At 41.8% G+C, this 20,565-nt stretch overlaps 1 protein-coding gene across 1 annotated transcript in view; it reads left to right on the top strand.

The window, feature by feature from the left end:
- Pfdn1 (prefoldin subunit 1) overlaps positions 1-20,565 on the top strand; it is a 56,139-nt gene that overhangs the window by 7,212 nt on the left and 28,362 nt on the right. Inside the window, exon 3 of the mRNA XM_052741911.1 lies at positions 14,782-14,866. Within this exon, the coding sequence (XP_052597871.1) occupies positions 14,782-14,866 (85 nt within the window). The remainder of the gene's footprint in view (positions 1-14,781; positions 14,867-20,565) is intronic.

The raw sequence follows: 20,565 nt of genomic DNA, 5'->3' as shown, positions 1-20,565 counted from the left end.
GTCAGAAGTTCAAGAATTAGAGTTTATAATCCTATTTTAACATATGATTTGGTCAAGATGAAATTATAAAAGTAGTATGTGAAGCCTTGTGTGGTGGTGAATGCCTTAAATCCCAGTCCTTGGGAGGCTGAGCAGGATTATTGAGTTTCTGGCCAATGTGAGCTACAACGGGAGTTCCAGGCTTGCCTGCTTACACAGTGATTCCAGCCCAAAACTAATAAGCAAAGTAACCATGACGAAAGTCAGAGGACTTGTTTCTTAGCAAAATTGCTTGATCTGCCTTGCTTAACCTGCTAGGATTACTTCTATTGAGAAAGTTGACTAATTTTTAATGCCAGGCAGTTTCAGAGTGTCAAAACTGACAACAAAGAAATCCCCAAACCTTTAGAATTATGCTGTAGGTGCAATTCTTGGGTAACAAAGACTGTTTTATACAGTATAATTGTGTCTGACTTTCTTCATTTTCACATAGATGGAAGACAGATTTTCCTTTTCAGGGTATGTGTGTATTTAAACAGACCTTTGCAAGCCCACATGCCCTTCAGCTTATATTTAGAGAGAAGGTTGGTAGTGTTGAATAACTTATATGTGGCTATTTCGGGGTTAAAGTAAAGAAAGTCAAGCTGCAGGGTCAGGGAAGATGAATTGCTCTCCACTGTAAGCTCTGAACTTCATTGTTCAAAGCTGTATCTGTCCGTCTTCTGGGACGGTGCCAGCACATTTTCGTTCTCTTACTTCATATTCTTTGGAGAGGCTGTTATGTAGCCTGATACTACTACCACCAATTTCTAGTTTTGCTGCTTAAGCTGTTTGTGCGCTGACCTCACCGCACTGCTTTGAGAAGTGTGATGAAAGTTACAACTGTGGACGATCTGTCTGGATATTTGGAAGTGTTGGGCTTCGTTTGCATCTTTCTAGCGTGTAAGGAGGGAATCCAGATTTCAAATGAATGTGATGTGAATATTTCTTGTATTTTTTTTCACAAACAAGGAACAATTTCTAATCATCTGAGTTTTCTTTTTTACTCTGTATAGGCTAGGATGAGTTTTTAAAAATAATTTTAATGTTTTGATAAGAATTCTATTTAAATACACACAAATAACTTTTAACCATGCTAGTGTTTGAAAAGACTGTATTCTTATAAACAATAGGCACGATTCTGACCTTGGTTTGACGTGAGAACTATCCTAACATTTTGTTGAGCAGTGCATAAATAACATTTCTAATTTTCAAAACAGATAAATTGTCCTTTTATTTATCTTTTTTTTTTAACATGGGAGCAACTTGAGTAGATTAGCCTTTGAAAAGAATGATAAGTCCCTTTTTAAAGCTCGAAGCCAACTAAAAATAACTTGGTGCCATATTTAAACCAATTTAGAGGTATGCTACCATTCTGTGGGTATTTTTTACATTTAGGGAACTAAGAATGAACAATGGTATAAATCTACCAGCTGGATAAGCGTCTAGCAATGCAGAGGTTGCTGCTGGTGGGGAGTGTGGCTATTTCTACTTGTTGAAGTAATTTTACGGTTGATCTTGGTTGCTTGAAAGATCTAGAAGTATAAGCTTAAGTTAAATGCTGCAAAGGTAGAAAGTAAAATAGTAGGCGCACTCCTGATAGCCAAGAGTTAGTTGCTTTGTAAAAAATGCCCAAGCAAGTTTTCAGCTAATTGGGGTAAAGAAATCTTAACTCTTCATCACAGCTTGGTCAGTTTGCCCTTTGTCTAAAATCGTAATGTTGTGACTGTTGACATGTCATTTCACTGTGACGTCCGGTAAGGGGAGGACAAGTGGTTTCCGTACGTTAGATATGAATGTAGGTGATAGTTGTACCAGTTCATGTTTGCAGCCCTGTTACAGTTCCATGTGTCTCTATAGAGTGTATCTTCCAGTTTACGTGAGGTCATTTTAAAATTGAAGAAAGTAATATTTTATTCCCAAGAGATAAGAAAATAAAATTTAAAAAGTGTAGCACAGCAGACATTGTTGACTTTGTTTATACTGCTGTTGTGGTACAATAAACATAATCTATGCTATTGCTCTTACCAGAATCAGGTTTAGCTATTTATTTATTATTATTATTATTATTTTATTTATTTATTTATTTTTTTTTTTTGGTTTTTCGAGACAGGGTTTCTCTGTGTAGCTTTCCGCCTTTTCCTGGAACTCACTTGGTAGCCCAGGCTGGCCTCGAACTCACAGAGATCCGCCTGGCTCTGCCTCCCGAGTGCTGGGATTAAAGGCGTGTGCCACCACCGCCCGGCTATTTATTATTATTTTTAAAGATTTATTTATTTATATATTTTGTCTGCATGTACACTTCCACAACAGAAGAGGGTATCAGATATAGTGGATCCACAGTTATAGCTGGTTGTGAGCCTCCATGTGAGTGCTGGGAATTGAACTCAGGGTCTGTCTGGAAGAGCAGCAGCCAGTGCTCTTAACTGTTGAGCCGTCTCTCCAGCCCCAGCTGTAGATATTTGATACTAAGTACAGAAGGGAAAAATGTGTCGATTACTTTCAGTGGGAGAGCCCTATTGTAAATGCAAATTTGTAAGTTCCTTTTATATTCTCTCCCGAGGGATTAACCTGTATTTTAGGGTTTTAGAAAGCAATGCAAAGATGATTTTCAGAGGTAATATTTTTATTTTTAATCTTTTTACTTTAAAACATTTTTATTTTTAAAAGAAGAGAGGTCCTTGCTGTTCAGCTGCTTTTACTAATAGAACACGACTCACCCTTCTTAGGTTTTATACAGAGCCATTTAAAGTCATGGCTTTGATTGCTCAGAGTTCTGAGGAAAAGCAAAACAACTTTTCCTGTTGTGTGTTTGGGAAAAATGACTTCAGCTGTGTTGATGTCGAATATGTATAGAACCCCAGATGGGCACATCTCTGGAGAGAGGGGACCTTTGAGTAATCTTCTTCATTTTCTTAAGTTGTCAATGATTTAAACATTTGATGCTCAGTATGACTTGTTCCCCTGCTGTGTACAGTGACGTAATTGTTTTTAGGCTGCAGAGCTTAGCAGACATTTGCGTAAGACTTACATAGTCATGTTTCTTCTGCAGAAGATGTCTTTAATAATTCCTTCCTGTCTTCCCTCCCATCTTCTCCAGAATGTAAACATTCTCACTGAAACACAGGAAATTAACTTAGAAAGTGTTGTGCTAATTAGAGTCAATTGTTAAAAAAGTCTCTTGTCTTAGGTAGTGCAAACATGCTAAAATGAATTGTTATTTACTGTGTCCTTCTTATAGGGTTCTTATTTGTAGGCTTTCAGGGTTTTGTTGTTTGTTTTTTTTAAAGAGTCTAACCCATTCATTCTGTTACTTAGCATCTACAGTTCCTGACACCAACAGGCCTGACATAGTGGTTGGGAGCACTGGCTGCTTGTTCTTCCAGAGGACCAGGGTTCACTTCCCAGCACCTACGTGGTGGTGGCTCACAACCATCTGTAACTCCAGGGGATCTGATGTCCTCTTCTGTCCTCCATGAGCTCCAGGCTCACATGTGGCACACCGACAAACACATAAAATAGTTAGAAGTAGCTTTTTAAAAAAAGACCTAGCCGGGCGGTGGTGGCGCACGCCTTTAATCCCAGCACTCGGGAGGCAGAGCCAGGCGGATCTCTGTGAGTTCGAGGCCAGCCTGGTCTCCAAAGCGAGTTCCAGGAAAGGCGCAAAGCTACACAGAGAAACCCTGTCTCGAAAAACCAAAAAAAAAAAAAAAAAAAAAAAAAAAAAAAGACCTGATAAACGGTTTGGGTTTTTTTTTTGATTGTCCTTGTTTCCTTTTCCACAGAAAGGATTAAACATAGTCTGCCTTTGCTGTGTGAAGGTAGCAGTTTTTCAACAACACAGCAGGACACTGCGGTGTGTCCAGGTTGATGACAGACAAGAATCTACAGAGTTAACTCAGGGAGGCGTCCAGCGCCACTTGCAGACACTTGCAGCGACCTGTGTGACTCTGTCACTAAGGAATTGTATTCTAGCTGACTTATCTGAGAAAAAAACAGTCCATTTTAAGTTGTACTAAAGAGTTTTAACTGCCACTTATGTCAGAGTGACAAATTTAGGCACAGCTCGCTGTCTAATCTGAATGAGATGGCTGACATGCTTGTGGCAAGAACTATAGCCTGTTCAGTGAAATTCCCAAAAAGGAAAGAACTGACCTAGAGTGGGAATGACTTGTTAGTATTCTCTTCTTTCTTGATACTTGTATCCGGAATTGCTGGGATCTAGGTGTGATGGCACACTTCTGTAACCTGTTGCTGGGTGCTGGAGCTGAGACCAAAGGACTGAGAGTGAGTGACGCTTGAGAGAATATCTCATTGTCTTGCTCAGGAATTCTTACTACCTCTCTCTCTCCCTCTCTCTCTCTTTTTTTAATTAAATTTTTTTTTCATTTTACATACCAACCCTGTTCCCCCCCTTCTCTTACTCCTCCCACCTCCCCCCATCCCAAACCCCATCCCCTCTTCATAGGGGGTCAGGTCTCCCTTGGGCAGTCAACACAGGCTGACATACCAAGACCAAGTTGGGGCAGGACCAACCCCCAACCCCCCCACCCCCCCACCCCCGCCTGCATCCCGGTTGAGTAAGGCATTGCACCTTAGGGAATGGGCTCTAAAAAGCCATTGTGTACCCGGGTAAGTCCTGGTCTCATTGCCAGGGGACCCACAAACACATCAAACCACGCTACTGACTACCTGTCTTTTAAAAAAAATGTATTATTTGTGTGTGTGTGTGTGTGTGTGTGTGTGTGTGTGTGTGTATGTGTGTGTGTGTGCAGGAAGATGCCATTGTGTCCTCTAGAGTTACAGGTGGCTGTGAGCTGCCTCATGTGGGTACTGGGAACTGAACTTGGGTCCAATTGGAACTGCAGCAAGTACTCTTAACCACTGATCCGTCTTTCCAGCCTGTCTCTCTTTTTTAAAATAATCATTTTAATGAGTTATTAATCTCTTGTATGTGGGAACACATGTAGTAGTCAGGACAGCTTGAGGGAATCGCTTCCCTCTGTCCACCACGTGGGTCCCGGGGATTGAACTCTGGTGGTCAGGCCCGGTGGCAGGTGCTCTTACCTGCTGAGCCATCCTTCTTGTCTTGAGGCATAGCAGTTACTTTGAAATGGAGCGGGTGTTTGGAAGACATTAGCCTTCTGGCTTCAAAGAGGACTTACATTATTCTGATATCAAAACTTTCAAGCATCGAGAGCCTAGTATTAAAAAATCTATCTCTAAATAGGTAAGAACTCATGACTGCTCTCTGCCCATCTTTTTATGTTGTCTGAGAGTAAAAGATTTGGATGGCAGTGTGCATTCTATTTTTTGTTTTGTTTTGCTTCATTTTGAGACATGTTCTCACACAGTAGCCTGCCTAGTCTGGCTTGGAGGAATTCACTGTGTAGATCAGGCTAGTCTCAAACTAACGTTGATTTTCCTGACTCAGATTCCCAAGAGCTAGGATTGCCACCCCAGCTTCCAATATGCATCCTTTATGTATGTTTCTGACTTTTGATATATGTTAGAAATACTTTTTATAGGGGACTGGAGAGATGGCTCACCAGTTAAGAGCACCAGCTGCTCTTCCAGAGGACCCAGGTTCAATTCTCAGCACTCACATGGCGGCTCAGTTCTGGAGGATCTGATACCTTCATACCAGTGCACATAAAACAAAGTTAAATAAATTATCAAAAAATACTTTTTATGACTTTCTGCTCTTTTATCAGTTTTCTGTCTGTATATGTCTATCAGTACTCATAGAATGGTAATGTTTTTCATTATCCTTGAGTATATATTTTTTCCAGTATTTTAAGCTACTAGTGGAATAAAGATCACATCTTAAAAAAGAAGAAGTGAGCTTTCTTACTACTTACTTCAACATTTGTGGTTTGATGAGGCCAGAATAAAAGTGGTAAACATCAGAGGTGAGTGTTTACCAGAATACTTAGAATGCCAAATAGTAACCCAAAATAAACATCTGTTTGAAAATAGACTAACGTACTACAGCTTCCATTTCAGGAGTAATGGTCTTGACTTAAAAATAGGCAGTGTTTTTAAATTAGTACAAACTGAACCTTGCAGTGTACCTTGCAGATCTAGATCACAGGACGTTTGTAGGTGGGGCCGGGGTCCTCAGGAGCCGGGACTGTCCAGTCCCTGCAGTGAGTTCTCAGTCTTCACTTCACCCACCAGGAAGGAGTCCAGTGTGCTTTTCGTCTTCCAGCTCTTGACTTTGTCCCTCGCTGGCCTTCCTTCTCAGTAACACTGCTTCCTTTTCTTTCACATTTGTAAAGTTTAGATTGACTTTGGGCTTACTGAGTAGATTTTTTTTCCCTCTTTTATATTTGTCTTACTGGGATTCATTTTCTCTCTCTCTCTCTCTCTCTCTCTCTCTCTCTCTCTCTCTCTCTCTCTCTCTCAGACAGAGTATCATATGTAGCCCAGGCTGACCTTGAAGTTCCTTGAGTGTGCATCTCTCTGTACATGTTCGCACGTGTGCCTGTGTGTGAAGATGTGGGTCCTCTGAAAGCAGCAAATGTTCTTAACCACCTGAGATCCATCTTCCCAGACCTACCCCCCCCCCTTTTTTTTTTGTCCCGAGACAAGATTTCACTGAACCTAGAATTCAACAGTTCAGCAAGACTAGTTGGTCAGTTAGCTCCAAGGAGCCTCCTGTCTGCCTCCCCAGCCCTAGGATTATTACAAGGTGTGCAGTACCAGGTCTGGCTTTTTACATGAGTGCTGTGGATCTGAACTCAGGTCCTTATGCTTGCAGAGCATGTCTCCAGCCCAGACTTTAAATCTATGACTCACTTGCCTCTGCATCCTAAGTGCTGGTTTATAGGTGTGTACTACCACACCTGGCTTATGGTTCAGGAGTTTGAACCCAGGACTTTCTGCATACCAGGCAGGCCGCTAATGACTCAACTACATCACCAGCCTCCAGATGTCTTCTATACTGACAAGTCCCACATTTTTATCTTTAACTTAGGCTGCCTTCCTGAATTCTGAGCTTGTTTATCCAGCTGTCTGGATAAACAAGCTTTACGTATCTATTGGTGGTCTAATATGTATGTCAGGGTTAGCTTGGCCAACATAAAGTTCTTGCTCTTTATGAATAAGCCATGTTGCTCAGTCGTCCTCATTTTAGCAAATAGCTTTTCCATCCTTCTAGTGCTTCCAAGTCTTGGAGAATTCCTTTTTTATTTGATCTTATAGTCAATCCAATAGCAAATACTATTGTTTCTCTGAATTTAGCCCATAATCTGAGCTCTTGTACTTAACACTACCCCAGTCAAAACTGCCCTGGATTATAACACTTGCCTCTGATTGGGCTCCATCTTTACCATTGTATAGCTTTCTTTCTTTCTTTTATCCTCCCTTCCTCCCTCCCTCCCTCCCTCCTTTCTTTCCTTTTTTCTTTTCTTGGAGTGTGTTTTTTGTTTTTGGAGACAGGGTTTCTCTTTGTAGCCTTGCCTGTCCTGGATCTCGCTCTGTAGACCAATCTAGCCTCGAACTCACAGAGATCCACCTGCTTCTGCCTCCCAAGTGCTGGGATTAAAGGCATGTACCACCACTGCCTGGCTTTGGTCTTATTTTCTATAAACAAATTTTAGAAAAGATTTATTTATCACTTTATTTTATGTGTATGAATGTTCTGCTCACATGGATGTCTGTGTGCTATGTGCATGCCCAGTGCCCATAGAGGTCAGAAGAGGGTAATGGATCTCTTGTAACTGGAGTTATACATGGTTGTGAACCACTATGTGGATGCTGGGAATTGAAACCCAGTTCTCTGCAAGAACAAGTGCTTTTAACCACTGAGCCATCTCTCCAGCCCCTGTAGCATTCTTTTCAACAGAGCAGTCAAAAATGTAAGTCAGATAACTCTAGTATAAACTTTCTATTACACAGATTTTCACTATGTAGTCCTGGAACTGGCTCTCTAGACCAGGCTGACTTCTACCTGCCTCTACCTCTGAGTGCTGGAATTAAAGGTGTGTGCCACACCCAAGTGCTAAGACATCGATACCCTCCTCTTTAAAGCTTAGCTTCCCTTAGTTCCTCCATTGTAGAAGAGACAGTGGAAAGAATGTAAGAGCCTGAGTGTAAGGAGAAGGGCTGTGAGGCTGTGAAATGCATTTAAGTGCTGTAATTTATTTATACATGTGGTGTGTGTGCGCGTGTGTGCGTGCGTGCGTGCGTGTGTGTGTGTGTGTGTGTGTGTGTGTGTGTGTGTGAGGGTTAGGGATATGCAAGTGTATGGAGAGCAGAGGATAGCTAGGGGAGCTGGTTCTCTAGTTCAGGATTGAACTCAGGCTGTCAGTCTCGGCAGCAGGTGCTTTTCTCCTGCCCGCCATCTGGCCAGCCCTAATTCTCTTCGTAGTTGAGGATGACCTTGAACTTCTGATCCCCCTGCTTCCACTACCCGAGTGTTGGGATTATAGGCACCAAAGCTGGTTTATGGGATGATAGTGATTGGACCCAGTGTCTCATACATGAAAGGCAAGTGCTCTACCATCTGAGCTATACCCCTAGCTCCAGGGGATGATTTCAGTTCTCTATATTCTCGGTGTTGACCCTTTTCACATAACAGTTGAAAATATTCTTTCTCGCCGGGCGGTGGTGGCGCACACCTTTAATCCCAGCACTCGGGAGGCAGAGCCAGGAGAATCTCTGTGAGTTTGAGGCCAGCCTGAGCTACCAAGTGAGTTCCAGGCAAGGCGCAAAGCTACATAGAGAAACCCTGTCTCGGAAAAAAAAAAAAAAATTCTTTCTCATTCTATAGATTGGCTCTTCACTGTTGGTTATTTCCTTGTTGTGCAGATGATTATTAGTTTAATGGACTAGCATCTTGTTTCCCATGATGTTGGAGGGGAGGGGGTCCTGTCCAGGAAGTCATTCTGTCTCTATCTCTTTTTATGTATTTGAGACAGGATGTCCCACTTAACACTGGAATTTACTGTGTATCCTAGGCTGGCTTCGAATTTATAGCAATCTTCCTGTATGAGACTGTTGAAGTGCTGGGATTACAGGTATGAGTCTTTCCCACCAGGACACCCAAACTGTAACAGTGTCTTGATGTTCCCTCTGCTTACCTCAGGTAGTTTAAGACTGATCTGGATCTTGGATGCAGTTTTGTATGGGATAAGAGACAGGAATCGAGTCTGATCTGCTGCGTTTGTATTTCTAGTTTTCCCAGCACCATTTACTGAACAGGCTGTCTTTTCTCCAGTGTGTATTTTTGGTGCCTTTGAGAATTAGCTGGTTATGGAGAAGTGCAGTTTGTCTGTCTTGCAGACAGGGTCTGTGTAGCCAGGGTTTGCCTGGAGCTCACTGTGCGCCAGGCTGTCCTCAGACATAATGCTGTTGCTTTCCCCATTCCAAGTGCTGGAGATTGAACCCAGGGTCTTACACATGCCAGGAGGGCAAGTACTTACTCTGCTGAGTAGCCTTGTCCCCAGCCTTTGCACTTCTTTTGGTGGAAGAACTATTTGTAGCATTCCTTATGGCGTATGTTTGCCAGGATAAATATTCTCAGCTTTTGTTTGAATTTCTCTTTTATTTTTGAAGTATATTTTCACCTGGTATATAATGCTGATTAATACTTTTGTTTTTGTACTCTGAAAATGTCATGCCATTGTCTTCTTACATGGTTTATATTATAATTCTTATCTCTGAATATAATGTGTCATTTTTCTGGCTGCCCTTAAGACTGTCATTATCTTTGGTGTGCAGTAGTTTATACTTTGTCGAGTTCTTTGTGTGTTTTCATTTTTGAAACTGGCTGGGACTCTGCGTGTCCTAGAGTGGTGGTTTATTAGTTTTAGAAAGTGCAACTTCATGATCTCTTTAATGGTTTCTTTCCTCGTCTCCTTTTTCCTCCTAGGTCTAACTATATTACATAACTTGAGGCCTTTTTTGTGTGTATGTTTTATTATTCATTTTTCTTACTTGACATAAATAAGAGAAGGTTAATTGTTTTTGTTTTTATTTATATTTATGTATGTGTATATGTGTATAACACATGTGTTTGGGGCCTGCAGAGGCCGGAAGAGGGAGTTTCATCTTCTGGAGCTTATCATAGGTGGTAGTTAGCCATTTTGGGTGCTGGGAACATAACCCAGTCCTCTAGAAGAACAAGTACTCTTAACCGCTGAGCCATCCCTCCAGCCCCTATGGTAGTCAATTTTTTAAATTGAGATGGGGGGATATGGCATGTGTGCATGCCATGGCATGAGTGTGCAAGTCAAAAGACAACTTTATGGAGTTGGTTCTCCCCACCTTCATGTGGGTTCTGAAGATCAAACTCAGGTCCTTTGGCTCCCACAGCATTTGTTTTATCCGCTGAGCTGTCTTGTCGGCCCCTAGAGTCCATTTTATTGGCCTTCCTTATCGTTAACTTTGTAGTTGGATGTTTCTCTTCCACCTGCCAGTTCCAAAATAGCCACTCAAGGGCTGAATATTACCTATAAATGCTTGACAGATAGCTCAGGCTTGTTACTAGCTAACTCTTACACTTAAATTAGCCCATATTTCTTCTCTATGGTTTGCCATGTGGCCCATGGCTTGTTACCTCGTTTTCTACATGCCCTGCTTCCTCGGTGGCTGGCTGGCATCTCCCCTGACTCCTCCCTTCTTCATCCTAGTACCCTCAGTTTGATTGTCCCATCGAACTTTATCCTTCCTTGTTATAGGCCGATCAGCTTCTTTGTTAACCAATGAGAGTAATTCATATTCACAGTGTACAGAAGGATTAGTCCACAGCATAACTTGAATTGTGCCACTTGTCTAACTAGGAGCAACTGCATGTTAAGTTTGGAATTTAACATATTTGGGGATCTGTAGTTGTTGACTACATTGAGAAAGCTGGCTAATGGTTATTGCCGTGGCCCGTGTGGCCGGGTGCTGGAAACCTGAGTGGGAGCAAAGGGAGACTAAGAAAGACAGGCACAATTAATGTGAGGCTGGGATTGGGTGGGCTGTGCACTCAGATGGAGGTGCACCAACAGATGGATACTAAGTGTGTTCATTATGTACACCGTGAAGGAGGAGGCGGGCTATCTGATTTTGGTAGGGGTCTCTGTAGGGAAGTGTTGGGGGGGGTGATCACGCAGCCATCCAGGAGGAGAAAGCTGAGGTTGGCAATTTTTGCAGATACTGTTTTTAGCTAAATATTGGCCATTTCTCAGCATTTGTACTTGGACCAGGGGAAGCCTTGCCCTTCCCATGAATCTGAGGCATTGGCATCCTTGACATGACTGTGCTCATACTGTGAATGCTTGTTCACACAGAGGCACACTCACTCCCCACAGGCTTTTATTTATTTTTTTTTTTGATTCAATTTTTGTTGTTGTTTGTGTTTTTTTTGAGACAGGTGTGCCCCTGGCTGTCCTGGGAACTCGCTCTGTAGACCAGGCTGGCTCGAACTTCAGAGATCTGCCTGCCTCTGCCTCCCAAGTGCTGGCATTAAAGGTGTGTGCCACCACAGCCCAGCTTAGATTATTTTTTATTTCTTTAAATTTTGTGTCTGGGTGTCTTTGGGGTGTGTGTGCACATGTGTCAGAGGCCAGAAGTGTTGGCTCCTGGAGCTGGACTTCCAGGTGGTAGTGAACTCTCTCACATGGGTGCTGAGAGTCGGACTCAGTCCTTTGTGAGAATGGTGTGCTGTCTTCATGGCTGAGCCGTCTTTCCAGTCCCTCTGTAGATGGATGGATGTGTATATTTTTAAGATTGTTTTCTTTTATATGTATGAGTGTTTTGCTTGCATGTGTGTATGTGCACACGTGCATGTCTGGTGCTCTCAGGGTTTGGAAGAGGGCACCAGATCCACTGGAACTGGAGTTATAGGTGGTTGTGACTCATCACATGGATGCTAGGAATCAAATCTGGGTCCTCTAGAAGAGCAGCGAGTGCTCCAGCTCCTGGTTATATATTCTTTTTTATTTGTTTGTTTTGTTTGCTTGTTTTGAGAGAGGGGCTCACTATGTAGCTCTGGCTGTCCTGGAATTTACTATGTAGACCAGACTGACCTCAAGCTTACAGGGATCTGCCTGTTTCTGCTTCCCAAGTGCTGGGATTAAAGGTGTTCACCACCACCCAGCTTCAACTCCAGAATCTTTACTTATTTGTTTATAGAAACAATTAGGCAATATCTCTGTGAGATTCTCTTTTAGAAACTGTATTCAATACTTCTGATAATAAGACACGTTGTGATAATAAGATACATTGTCTCCAACTTATTCACTGCTTCTTAGATCATAGATAAATTATTTCCTAAGAACTTTTCAGAAATCGTAGCCTTTTGGAGATCTTTCTAATAGTTGTATAGAGTATCTGCAGCACTGTTTAAATTGAAGGCTCAAACAACTTTCCATACATTTTGTATATGAATTTTTTATGTAACAACCCTTTTAGGCAAACATTTGGGCTTAGAAAATTCTCGTCTTGTTTAAAATCTGGATGGCCGAGATGTTTTAGACTCACAGTAGTAGATTGGCTGGGTCTGACGATTGGCTGGGTCTGACCTGTGAAGTTGGCCTGGCTAACATAGCGACCTTAGGTATGTGTGGCCATGGACAACATGTTTCTGTTGTTTACTGTTCTTGCTTTCTAGTGACTTTATTTTCTGCTCAAGGGATTTAGTATCTGTTCAGATAACTTTATTTTTAAAGGCCACATAAAGTAATGACCTCTAATCTTAGCCTTGAAAATTTCCCAGACCTATCATTTGAGAATTCTGCTCAATGGTAGGTAACCAGTGCTGTTTGAAAATGTGTATTTTACTTTGAAAATTACTTCTATGCCTAAATGACTTTAATTAGCAAAATGGTGCATGAATGGCGTGATTGGCAGCTCCTGGACCTTGCCTTGTGTGATGCTTGTCATGTCCTGTCACTAAGACCCAGTGCAGTTCAGAACAGCACTTCCTGACCAGCGTCACCTGATTCTCAGTGAAAACCCCCTGCAGTGTGATATAGGCTTATCTGAAATAGCACTTGGCTTTTGGATCCAGTAAGAATGTTTAGATATGATAGGTTCTATAGGGAAAGACCTACAATTAATCATTTTTTATGAGTGTGAACAATCTTTCCAGGATATAATAAATAATCATAGTTAAGATAGCTGAACTACAGGCGGTGGTGGCACACGCCTTTAATCCCAGCACGCGGGAGGCAGAGCCAGGCGGATCTCTGTGAGTTCGAGGCCAGCCTGGTCTACAGAGCGAGATTCAGGACAGGCACCAGAACTACACAGAGAAACCCTGTCTCGAAAAGGAAAAAAAGGAAGGAAGGAAGGGAGGGAGGAAGGAAGGAAGAAAAGATAGCTGAACTAGGGACTAGAGAGGTGGCTCAGCCATTAAGAGCACCTGTTGCTCTTACAGAGGACCCTGGTTCATTTCCCAGCACCACATGGTAGCTCACTACCATTTTTACCTGCAGTTCTAGGGCATCCGATGTCCTCTTCTTACCTCCATGGATGCCAGGCACACATATAGTGTACACAGATACACACAGGCAAAACGCTCATACACATAAAAGTAAAATAAATTAAAAAAATATGGGCGATTGGTGTCATGGATAAAGTTTAGCAATTAGTGACATGATAAAGAGTTCGTGGGATTGCATTGATATGTATGGTAAGGTGTATTCATGAAGGAGAAGAAGGAACAGTTTTTCTCGGGTATCAGATCTCTAGTTGCCTGGTAGTCTCCTTTCACTGTCTAGTAGCCACAATAATAGGGCTTCTTTGTGAGGTCCCACCTAGGCACCGTGATGTTTCTTTGAAGTTGGCAGAGAAAATTACATGTGGTTACCTTGATTTGTTTGACTTTTTTGTTAAAAAGAATGTTTAGTTCTTTGCTGCTGAATCCTTAAATGCAAAGAGGTGAAATCATGCTCTTAAGTAATTGCAATTGTTACTTGAAATCTATTTTAGCCCAGTTAAACAATCCTGAAAGTGGTTTGAGTAATTGGGGTTTTTCCGTGGTTCCAGTAGAAGAGAAGTACTTCATTCAGCTCTCTTACTTGAGGCAGTGAAACGGTTAGTTCTTCCTTTCCCTGCAGCAAGAATTATGAACATAACGCCCCAAAACAGATTCAGTGTTAATACATAAAGCTTCCCAATATTTGGATCCTCAGCAGTGGTAAGTAATGTGCCTGACTGTGAAATGGAAAAAGTTAAAACTTTGTGTTTGTGCATTTTGAGCTTTTCAGAGGTATTACACACTCTGGGAATAATAATAAAAGACAGGCTGGCTTATAGAATGCCTTTGTGTGAGGAGCTCATAGAGACACTAAGGCATTGATCTTAACACAGTACTTGATTGTGACTTTAAAAGGTCATGAGTTACTGCTGTTACAAAAAACCAAGGAGATGGAAGGACGCTGCAATTTACAAATACTGCTTTAAAAAGTCTACACAGAAGTTAGACAGCTCAAGTTACCGGAAATTTTGGTAGCTTATATGTTGACTCTGTGATTTTTTTTTTTTTTTGATGCTTTCACCGTATTTTTCTATCTGGAAATATTTTCAATGTCAGATTGTCTCTTAAATAAGAAAGCAGAATGTACTTTTAACTCTTTATTTTTCCTTGGCCAAGAAAACTTTAAAACCATCATGGTTTCCAAAGTATTTAATATAACAGGTTTTGTTTTGTTTTTCCCCCTGAACCTAGAGCTCATCCTTTGGTCTTGTTAGTATCTGTGGCGTGTAACTATTGATTTTTGAATACAGTGGCCATGTGGCTTAATTTTCAACTGTTTTGTTTTCTAGGTTTATTTTACAATCCAAGGAAGTAATTCACAACCAGCTGTTAGAAAAACAGAAAACAGCAGAAGAAAAAATTAAAGAGCTGGAGGTATGTCAACTTGTAGGGAAAAGAAGTGATGATCCCATGTGTCATATTAAATGAAAACATATGGCTGACAGTTTAGGTCATATTTCCGTTTTATCTAATTTATTTTAATTGTGTTAAAACCATGGAACAGCCATATTCATGGCAGTATTCGAAGATAAGAAACAAACTGGTTTTTTTTTTAAACTGTGGGCAATTTTAAAGATAAGGTGTTGATTTAAATGTATTTTCTCCATTGCCCTTTACTGGACAACTTAAAAAAAAAAAAGCCATAGACAAAAGAGTGCTTCATTGTTTAAATAGTAGGTTGTGTCAGAGGGGCAGACTAATGGGCAGTTGTTAACAGCTGCTGGAGGGTCTTACTAGACTGTCTCTTTTACATGCAGTTCTTTTATCTTAGATTGGTTTTAGACAATGATGAAGTAGGGAGCCATAGTTAATAAACAGTCTGAGGGGTGGGGTGGTGTGTACTCCTTCAAGGAAAGCAAACAACTTTAAAACTTGGATAACCAATAATAGAGTGGGAAAGTGCTGGGAAACTCAATCTTATTGCAGTCTCCTTATGTGTTGAGACCTTTGATGGGATTTTTTTCTGGGGCTTTGGTGAAGGGTCTGTCCTCGATATCACAAAGGTTAGATTAGACCAAAAAATTGGCTGTTTCTTAAGCACCAAGATTTCCTGTGGTCAGGGTGGACACACCATGATTTCATAGGTCGCGTGATCTAATTTCTGTCAGTACTGTTGAGGCAGTGGTTTAGAATATGATTCAGTCCTCTGCTGAATTGAGGAAACATCCCCTCTAGTCTGTGGGGATTTCTCAGGGCACTGGTTTGGCATGGCCTGGGAGTATCTTTTTAGACTTACTTTAGCTTAACTGGTAGCTTAAACTAACTTGATATATTAGTAGCTTGGAAAGATGCAATGTAAAAATAAAACAAAACAAAAACTATAAAGAAAAACCCTGTCAGCCTATTGTAACCTCATCTGTTGCCTTTATGCCTCGTAGCTGCTTTAGAGTAAATATCCTTTCTGTTAGTTTCACTCAGAAAAAAACAAAAGTATTTGAAAAACCCAAATGAAACTATTTCATATAGGTTAAACAAAAAAATTGTTTTTTGCAGCTGAATAAATCTAAAAATCGTTCTGATGAATAAATAGCAGAGTACAAATTTTTTCCCTCTGTGTGTGTGTGTGTGTGTGTGTGTGTGTGTGTGTGTGTGTGTGTGTGTATTGTGTTCATGTGCATGTGTGTTTGTGTTGTGTTTGTGTGCATGTGGGGCCTGAGGTCAACATTCTCTGTCACTCTCTAGTTTTTGAGGCAGAGTCTCTCCCTGAACCTGGAGCTCTGATTTGGCTAGACTGTCTGGCCAGCAACTCCAGGAATCTACGTCTGCCTTCTCAGCTCTGGTGTTACGGTGGACTCCATCACACTTGGCCTCTTTCCATGGGTGCTGGGGATCCGAACTCAGCTCCTCATTTTCGTGTGGCAAGCGCTTTACCAACTGAGCCAGCTTCTCAGCCCCATCCGGTTAATTCTTTTATGGAAACAAACCAGAACCAAAGCCATTGATATGTGTCTAAATTTTGTTGTGTTTTGGCTTTTGAGACTGAGTTTGGTTTAGTCCATTCTGGACTTTTAACTTGCTATGTAGCCAAAGATGACCTTGAACTCCTGATCTTCCTGTCTGTGATTCCTGAGTTCTGAGATTGCAGGTCTGTGCCGACACTCTTGGCTTTTGAATGTTTGAAATGTTATGTAAAACTATATATTAGATGGTTACTGTAAGAAAATGACTTAGGGCATAAGGGTAAGATGATTTTTTTCTTTCAAAATTATATTTATTTATTTGTGTGGTGGAGGGGCATGCACATGCTATGGCTTGTGTGTGGAAATCAGAGGACAACCTTCAAGAGTCGGTTGTCTCCCTTTGCCTTGTGGGACCTAGAGCTTGAACTCAGGTCGTCAGGCTTGTTGGCAAGTGCCTCTACCTGCAGGGCTGTCTCACTGGCCCTGGTTGAATAAATGATAAGTATATGTTAACTATTTTGTGCAGAATTTATCTGTTTGTTTGTTTATTTATTTATTTATTTATTGGTGTGTGTGTGTGTGTACTATGACACTTGTGTGAAGATCAGGGGCAGCTTTTGAGAGTGGTTCTGTGGGTTTTGGGGTTCAGACGTGGGGTTCAGTGTGCGTGTGTGTGTATGCTATGACACTTGTGTGGAGATCAGGGGCAGCCTTTGAGAGTGGTTCTGTGGGTTTTGAGGTTCAGACGAGGGGTTCAGTGTGTGTGTGTGTGTGTGTGTGTGTGTGTACTATGACACTTGTGTGGAGATCAGGGGCAACCTTTGAGAGTGGTTCTGTGGGTTTTGAGGTTCAGACGTGGGGTTCAGTGTGTGTGTGTGTGTGTGTGTGTGTACTATGACACTTGTGTGGAGATCAGGGGCAGCTTTTGAGAGTGGTTCTGTGGGTTGTGGGGTTCAGTGTGTGTGTGTGTGTGTGTGTGTGTGTGTGTGTGTGTGTGTGTGTGCACGCGCTATGACACTTGTGTGGAGATCAGGGGCAGCCTTTGAGAGTGGTTCTGTGGGTTTTGGGGTTCAGACTCAGGTGGCCAGGCTTGTGTGGCAGGTGGTATACCCTCTGCTCTTACCTTTTTAGCTTTTATACTTAAACGTTTTCCAAGGAGGCTGGAGGGATGTTCATGAGTTTGAGCATGGGCAGCTCTTGCAGGACACCTCTGTTTAGTCCCAGCACCCACAGCAAGTAGCTCACAACCACCCAAAGCTCCCAATTAGAAGATCCAATGCCCTCCTCTTGCCTCTGTGTGCCTCTGCATTCAGTCTCTCTCTCTCTCTCTCTCTCTCTCTCTCTCTCTCTCTCTCTCTCTCTCTCTCTCTCTCTCTCTCTCTTTCTCTCTCTCTCTTTCTCTCTCTCTCTCTTTCTCTCTCTCTCTCTCTCTCTCTCTCTCTCTCTCTCTCTCTCTCTCTCACACACACACACACACACACACACACACACATACACACACACACACAGGTTACCAGGGTAAAATCGCCACAGATGATGCCAGCTTATTGCCCAGCTGTAATGAGCACTAGGGAATTTACTTTGCAGAGCTTTCCTTTCAGATCTCCCAAACACTGCTGGATAGTTTGTGTAGTAGAAGCAAGTTAGGGCCCTGGGGCCTATCTGAAAGGCTAATTAAAGCTACAGAAAACTACCAGGGCTAATACCATCTACTCTAGGAAGTTAATTTCCTTCTCAGATCTTTAGTCTTGCATGTTATTTATATTATAAAAATAATACATCTACACTAAAAAAGCAAAAAATTCAAACAACAGAAAAAAATTAAATATAAAAAAAAAATCTTCTTGCTTTCCTGTATTCCTCTGAGTGTTACACGCACAATTTGGTATGTCTTATTTTAAACTTCGTTCAGTGTAAATATTTTTATACATAATACATATATACACTATACATTAAAAAAATAAAACATTGTTCTATGTCACTTGATAATTGTTGATAGCTTTCTGGTTTAATAATGTAAATTTGCATTCGATTTCTTTTCTTTCTTTCTTTTTTTTTTGGTTGGTTTTTCAAGACAGGGTTTCTCTGTGCAACAGCCCTAGCTGTCTTGGAACTAGCTCTGTAGACCAGGCTGGCCTTGAATTTGGAGATCTGCCTGTCTCTGCCTCCCGAGTGCTGGGATTAAAGGCGTGTGCCACCACCACCCGGCTTTTTAAAGATATATTTATTTATTATGCATGCAGTGTTGTGCCTGCAGGCTGGAAGAGGGAACTGGATCTCATTACAGATGGTTGTGAGCCATCACGTGGTTGCTGGGAATTGAACTCAGGACCTCTGGAAGAGTAGCCAGTGCTCTTAACCCCTGAGCCATCTCTCCAGCCCTGCATTTGATTTCTTTTTTTTTTTTTTCTTTTTTTCTTTTTTTTTTGGTTTTTCGAGACAGGGTTTCTCTGTGTAGCTTTGCGCCTGTCCGTAGCCCAGGCTGGCCTCGAACTCACAGAGATTCGCCTGGCTCTGCCTCCCGAGTGCTGGGATTAAAGGCGTGCGCCACCACCGCCCGGCGCATTTGATTTCTTAATTCCCATTTCTCCCACTGTTGCTGGCTCTTACTACCTCTACATTCAATTATTGCCTGAGCCTTCTGTCTGCATTAGCATACAGACAGGCCTTGAAGATTTCCCAGATTTTGGTAACAATAAAGCATATATTATTAAGCATATATTATAAAGGTTAAAGTGATCATTTTTTTTTGTTTCCCAGTGCCTATGAGAGTTGTATTTGCATCATACTTTACCATAACTAGCATCTTGTATCATTTTAGTTAGAAAATGCGTATGCATTAATTTTTAAAATGCTTTATCAGGGCTGGAAAAACACTTCATTGGTTAAGAGCACTTGTTCTTGCAGAGGATCCAGTGTAGGTTCCCAGTACCCACGTGACAGCTGACGACTATCTGTAACTCCAGTTCTAGACTCCCTCTAACTTCTGTTGTCACTAGGCACATAGACATCCACGCAAGCCAAACACCCATATCACATAAGATAAATAAATTTTAAAAGAAGATTTAAAAATGCTCTATTGCAGCAAAGTGTGAGTGATCATTTGAACCTTTGGTGAGTGAATCTTTTTCATGCTGGAAGGTCTGTGTTGAATGTAGATGGTTGCTGACTATCAGGGTGGTGGTTGCAGAATGCTGGGGGGCTGTGGCAACTTTAAGAGACAATGAAGTTTGCTATATTAGGGCTCAGTGGATAGAGTGAGTGCTTGCTGAGCATACCCAAAGCCCTGGGTTCATAAACAGCATAAACTCAGCACTCTAGTTCTGTAAGAAAGTTCTGATGTAGGCAGAATGCTTTCAGACAGTATCATGTGTTATATTTAAGAGTTAATCAGTGTAGCAATTTTTTGAGTCAAGTAGCCTAGGCTAACCTTTAATTCACTGTATAGCTAACAGCAACCTTGAACTTTTTTTAAGTTTTTATTAGTTTTAATTTATGTATATGATGTTTTGCTTGCATATATGTATGTACAGCATATGTATGTGCTTGGTGCCTGAGGAAGACAGAAGAGGTGTCAGGTCCCCTGGGACTGGGGTTTTAGATGGTAATGGGCTGCCATGTAGGTGCTGGGAATTGAACCCAGGTCCTGTGCAAGAACAAGTGCTCTTGACCTCTGAGCTATCTCTCTAGCCCCAACCTTGAGCTTCTGAATGCTGAGGTTACCAGCGTGTACCACCACATCCAGCTTTATGTGTTATGGCTTATGCTGTGCTGGAGATCCATTCCAGGACCCTGTGAGTGCTAGGGAAGCACTGCCAGCTGAGCTCTGTCCCCAGCCAGCCTGCACACTTTGGGTAATCTTGATGTTTCAGCTTTCTCCTGTGAACTACCCGTGCTCTTAATGGCCTCGAGAATGATGAATCCTTTCAGTTTACCCTGTCCAGGTCCATCAGAGACGCACCATCTGGGACAGCTGTGATGTACAGCTGTGCTCAGGCCCTTGTCCAGGCACTCTTCCTCTCTCTCTTCACTGTTGTCAGTGAACACACAGTTATCAGTTACAGTTGCCATCTTATGTGGACATCGTTTGTAGTGTCCTAAACAATTAAGACTAGTGATATCAAAGGTCACCAATCTTGGCTTAGCAGTTAAGAGCACTTGCTGCTTTTGCAG

The sequence above is a fragment of the Peromyscus californicus genome, unplaced genomic scaffold, assembly GCF_007827085.1.
Source record: "Peromyscus californicus insignis strain IS unplaced genomic scaffold, ASM782708v3 Scaffold_17__1_contigs__length_78620276, whole genome shotgun sequence".
NCBI lineage: Eukaryota > Metazoa > Chordata > Mammalia > Rodentia > Cricetidae > Peromyscus > Peromyscus californicus.
Note: the sequence above shows the minus strand (reverse complement) of the source record. Positions and strands in the feature narration are given on the sequence as shown.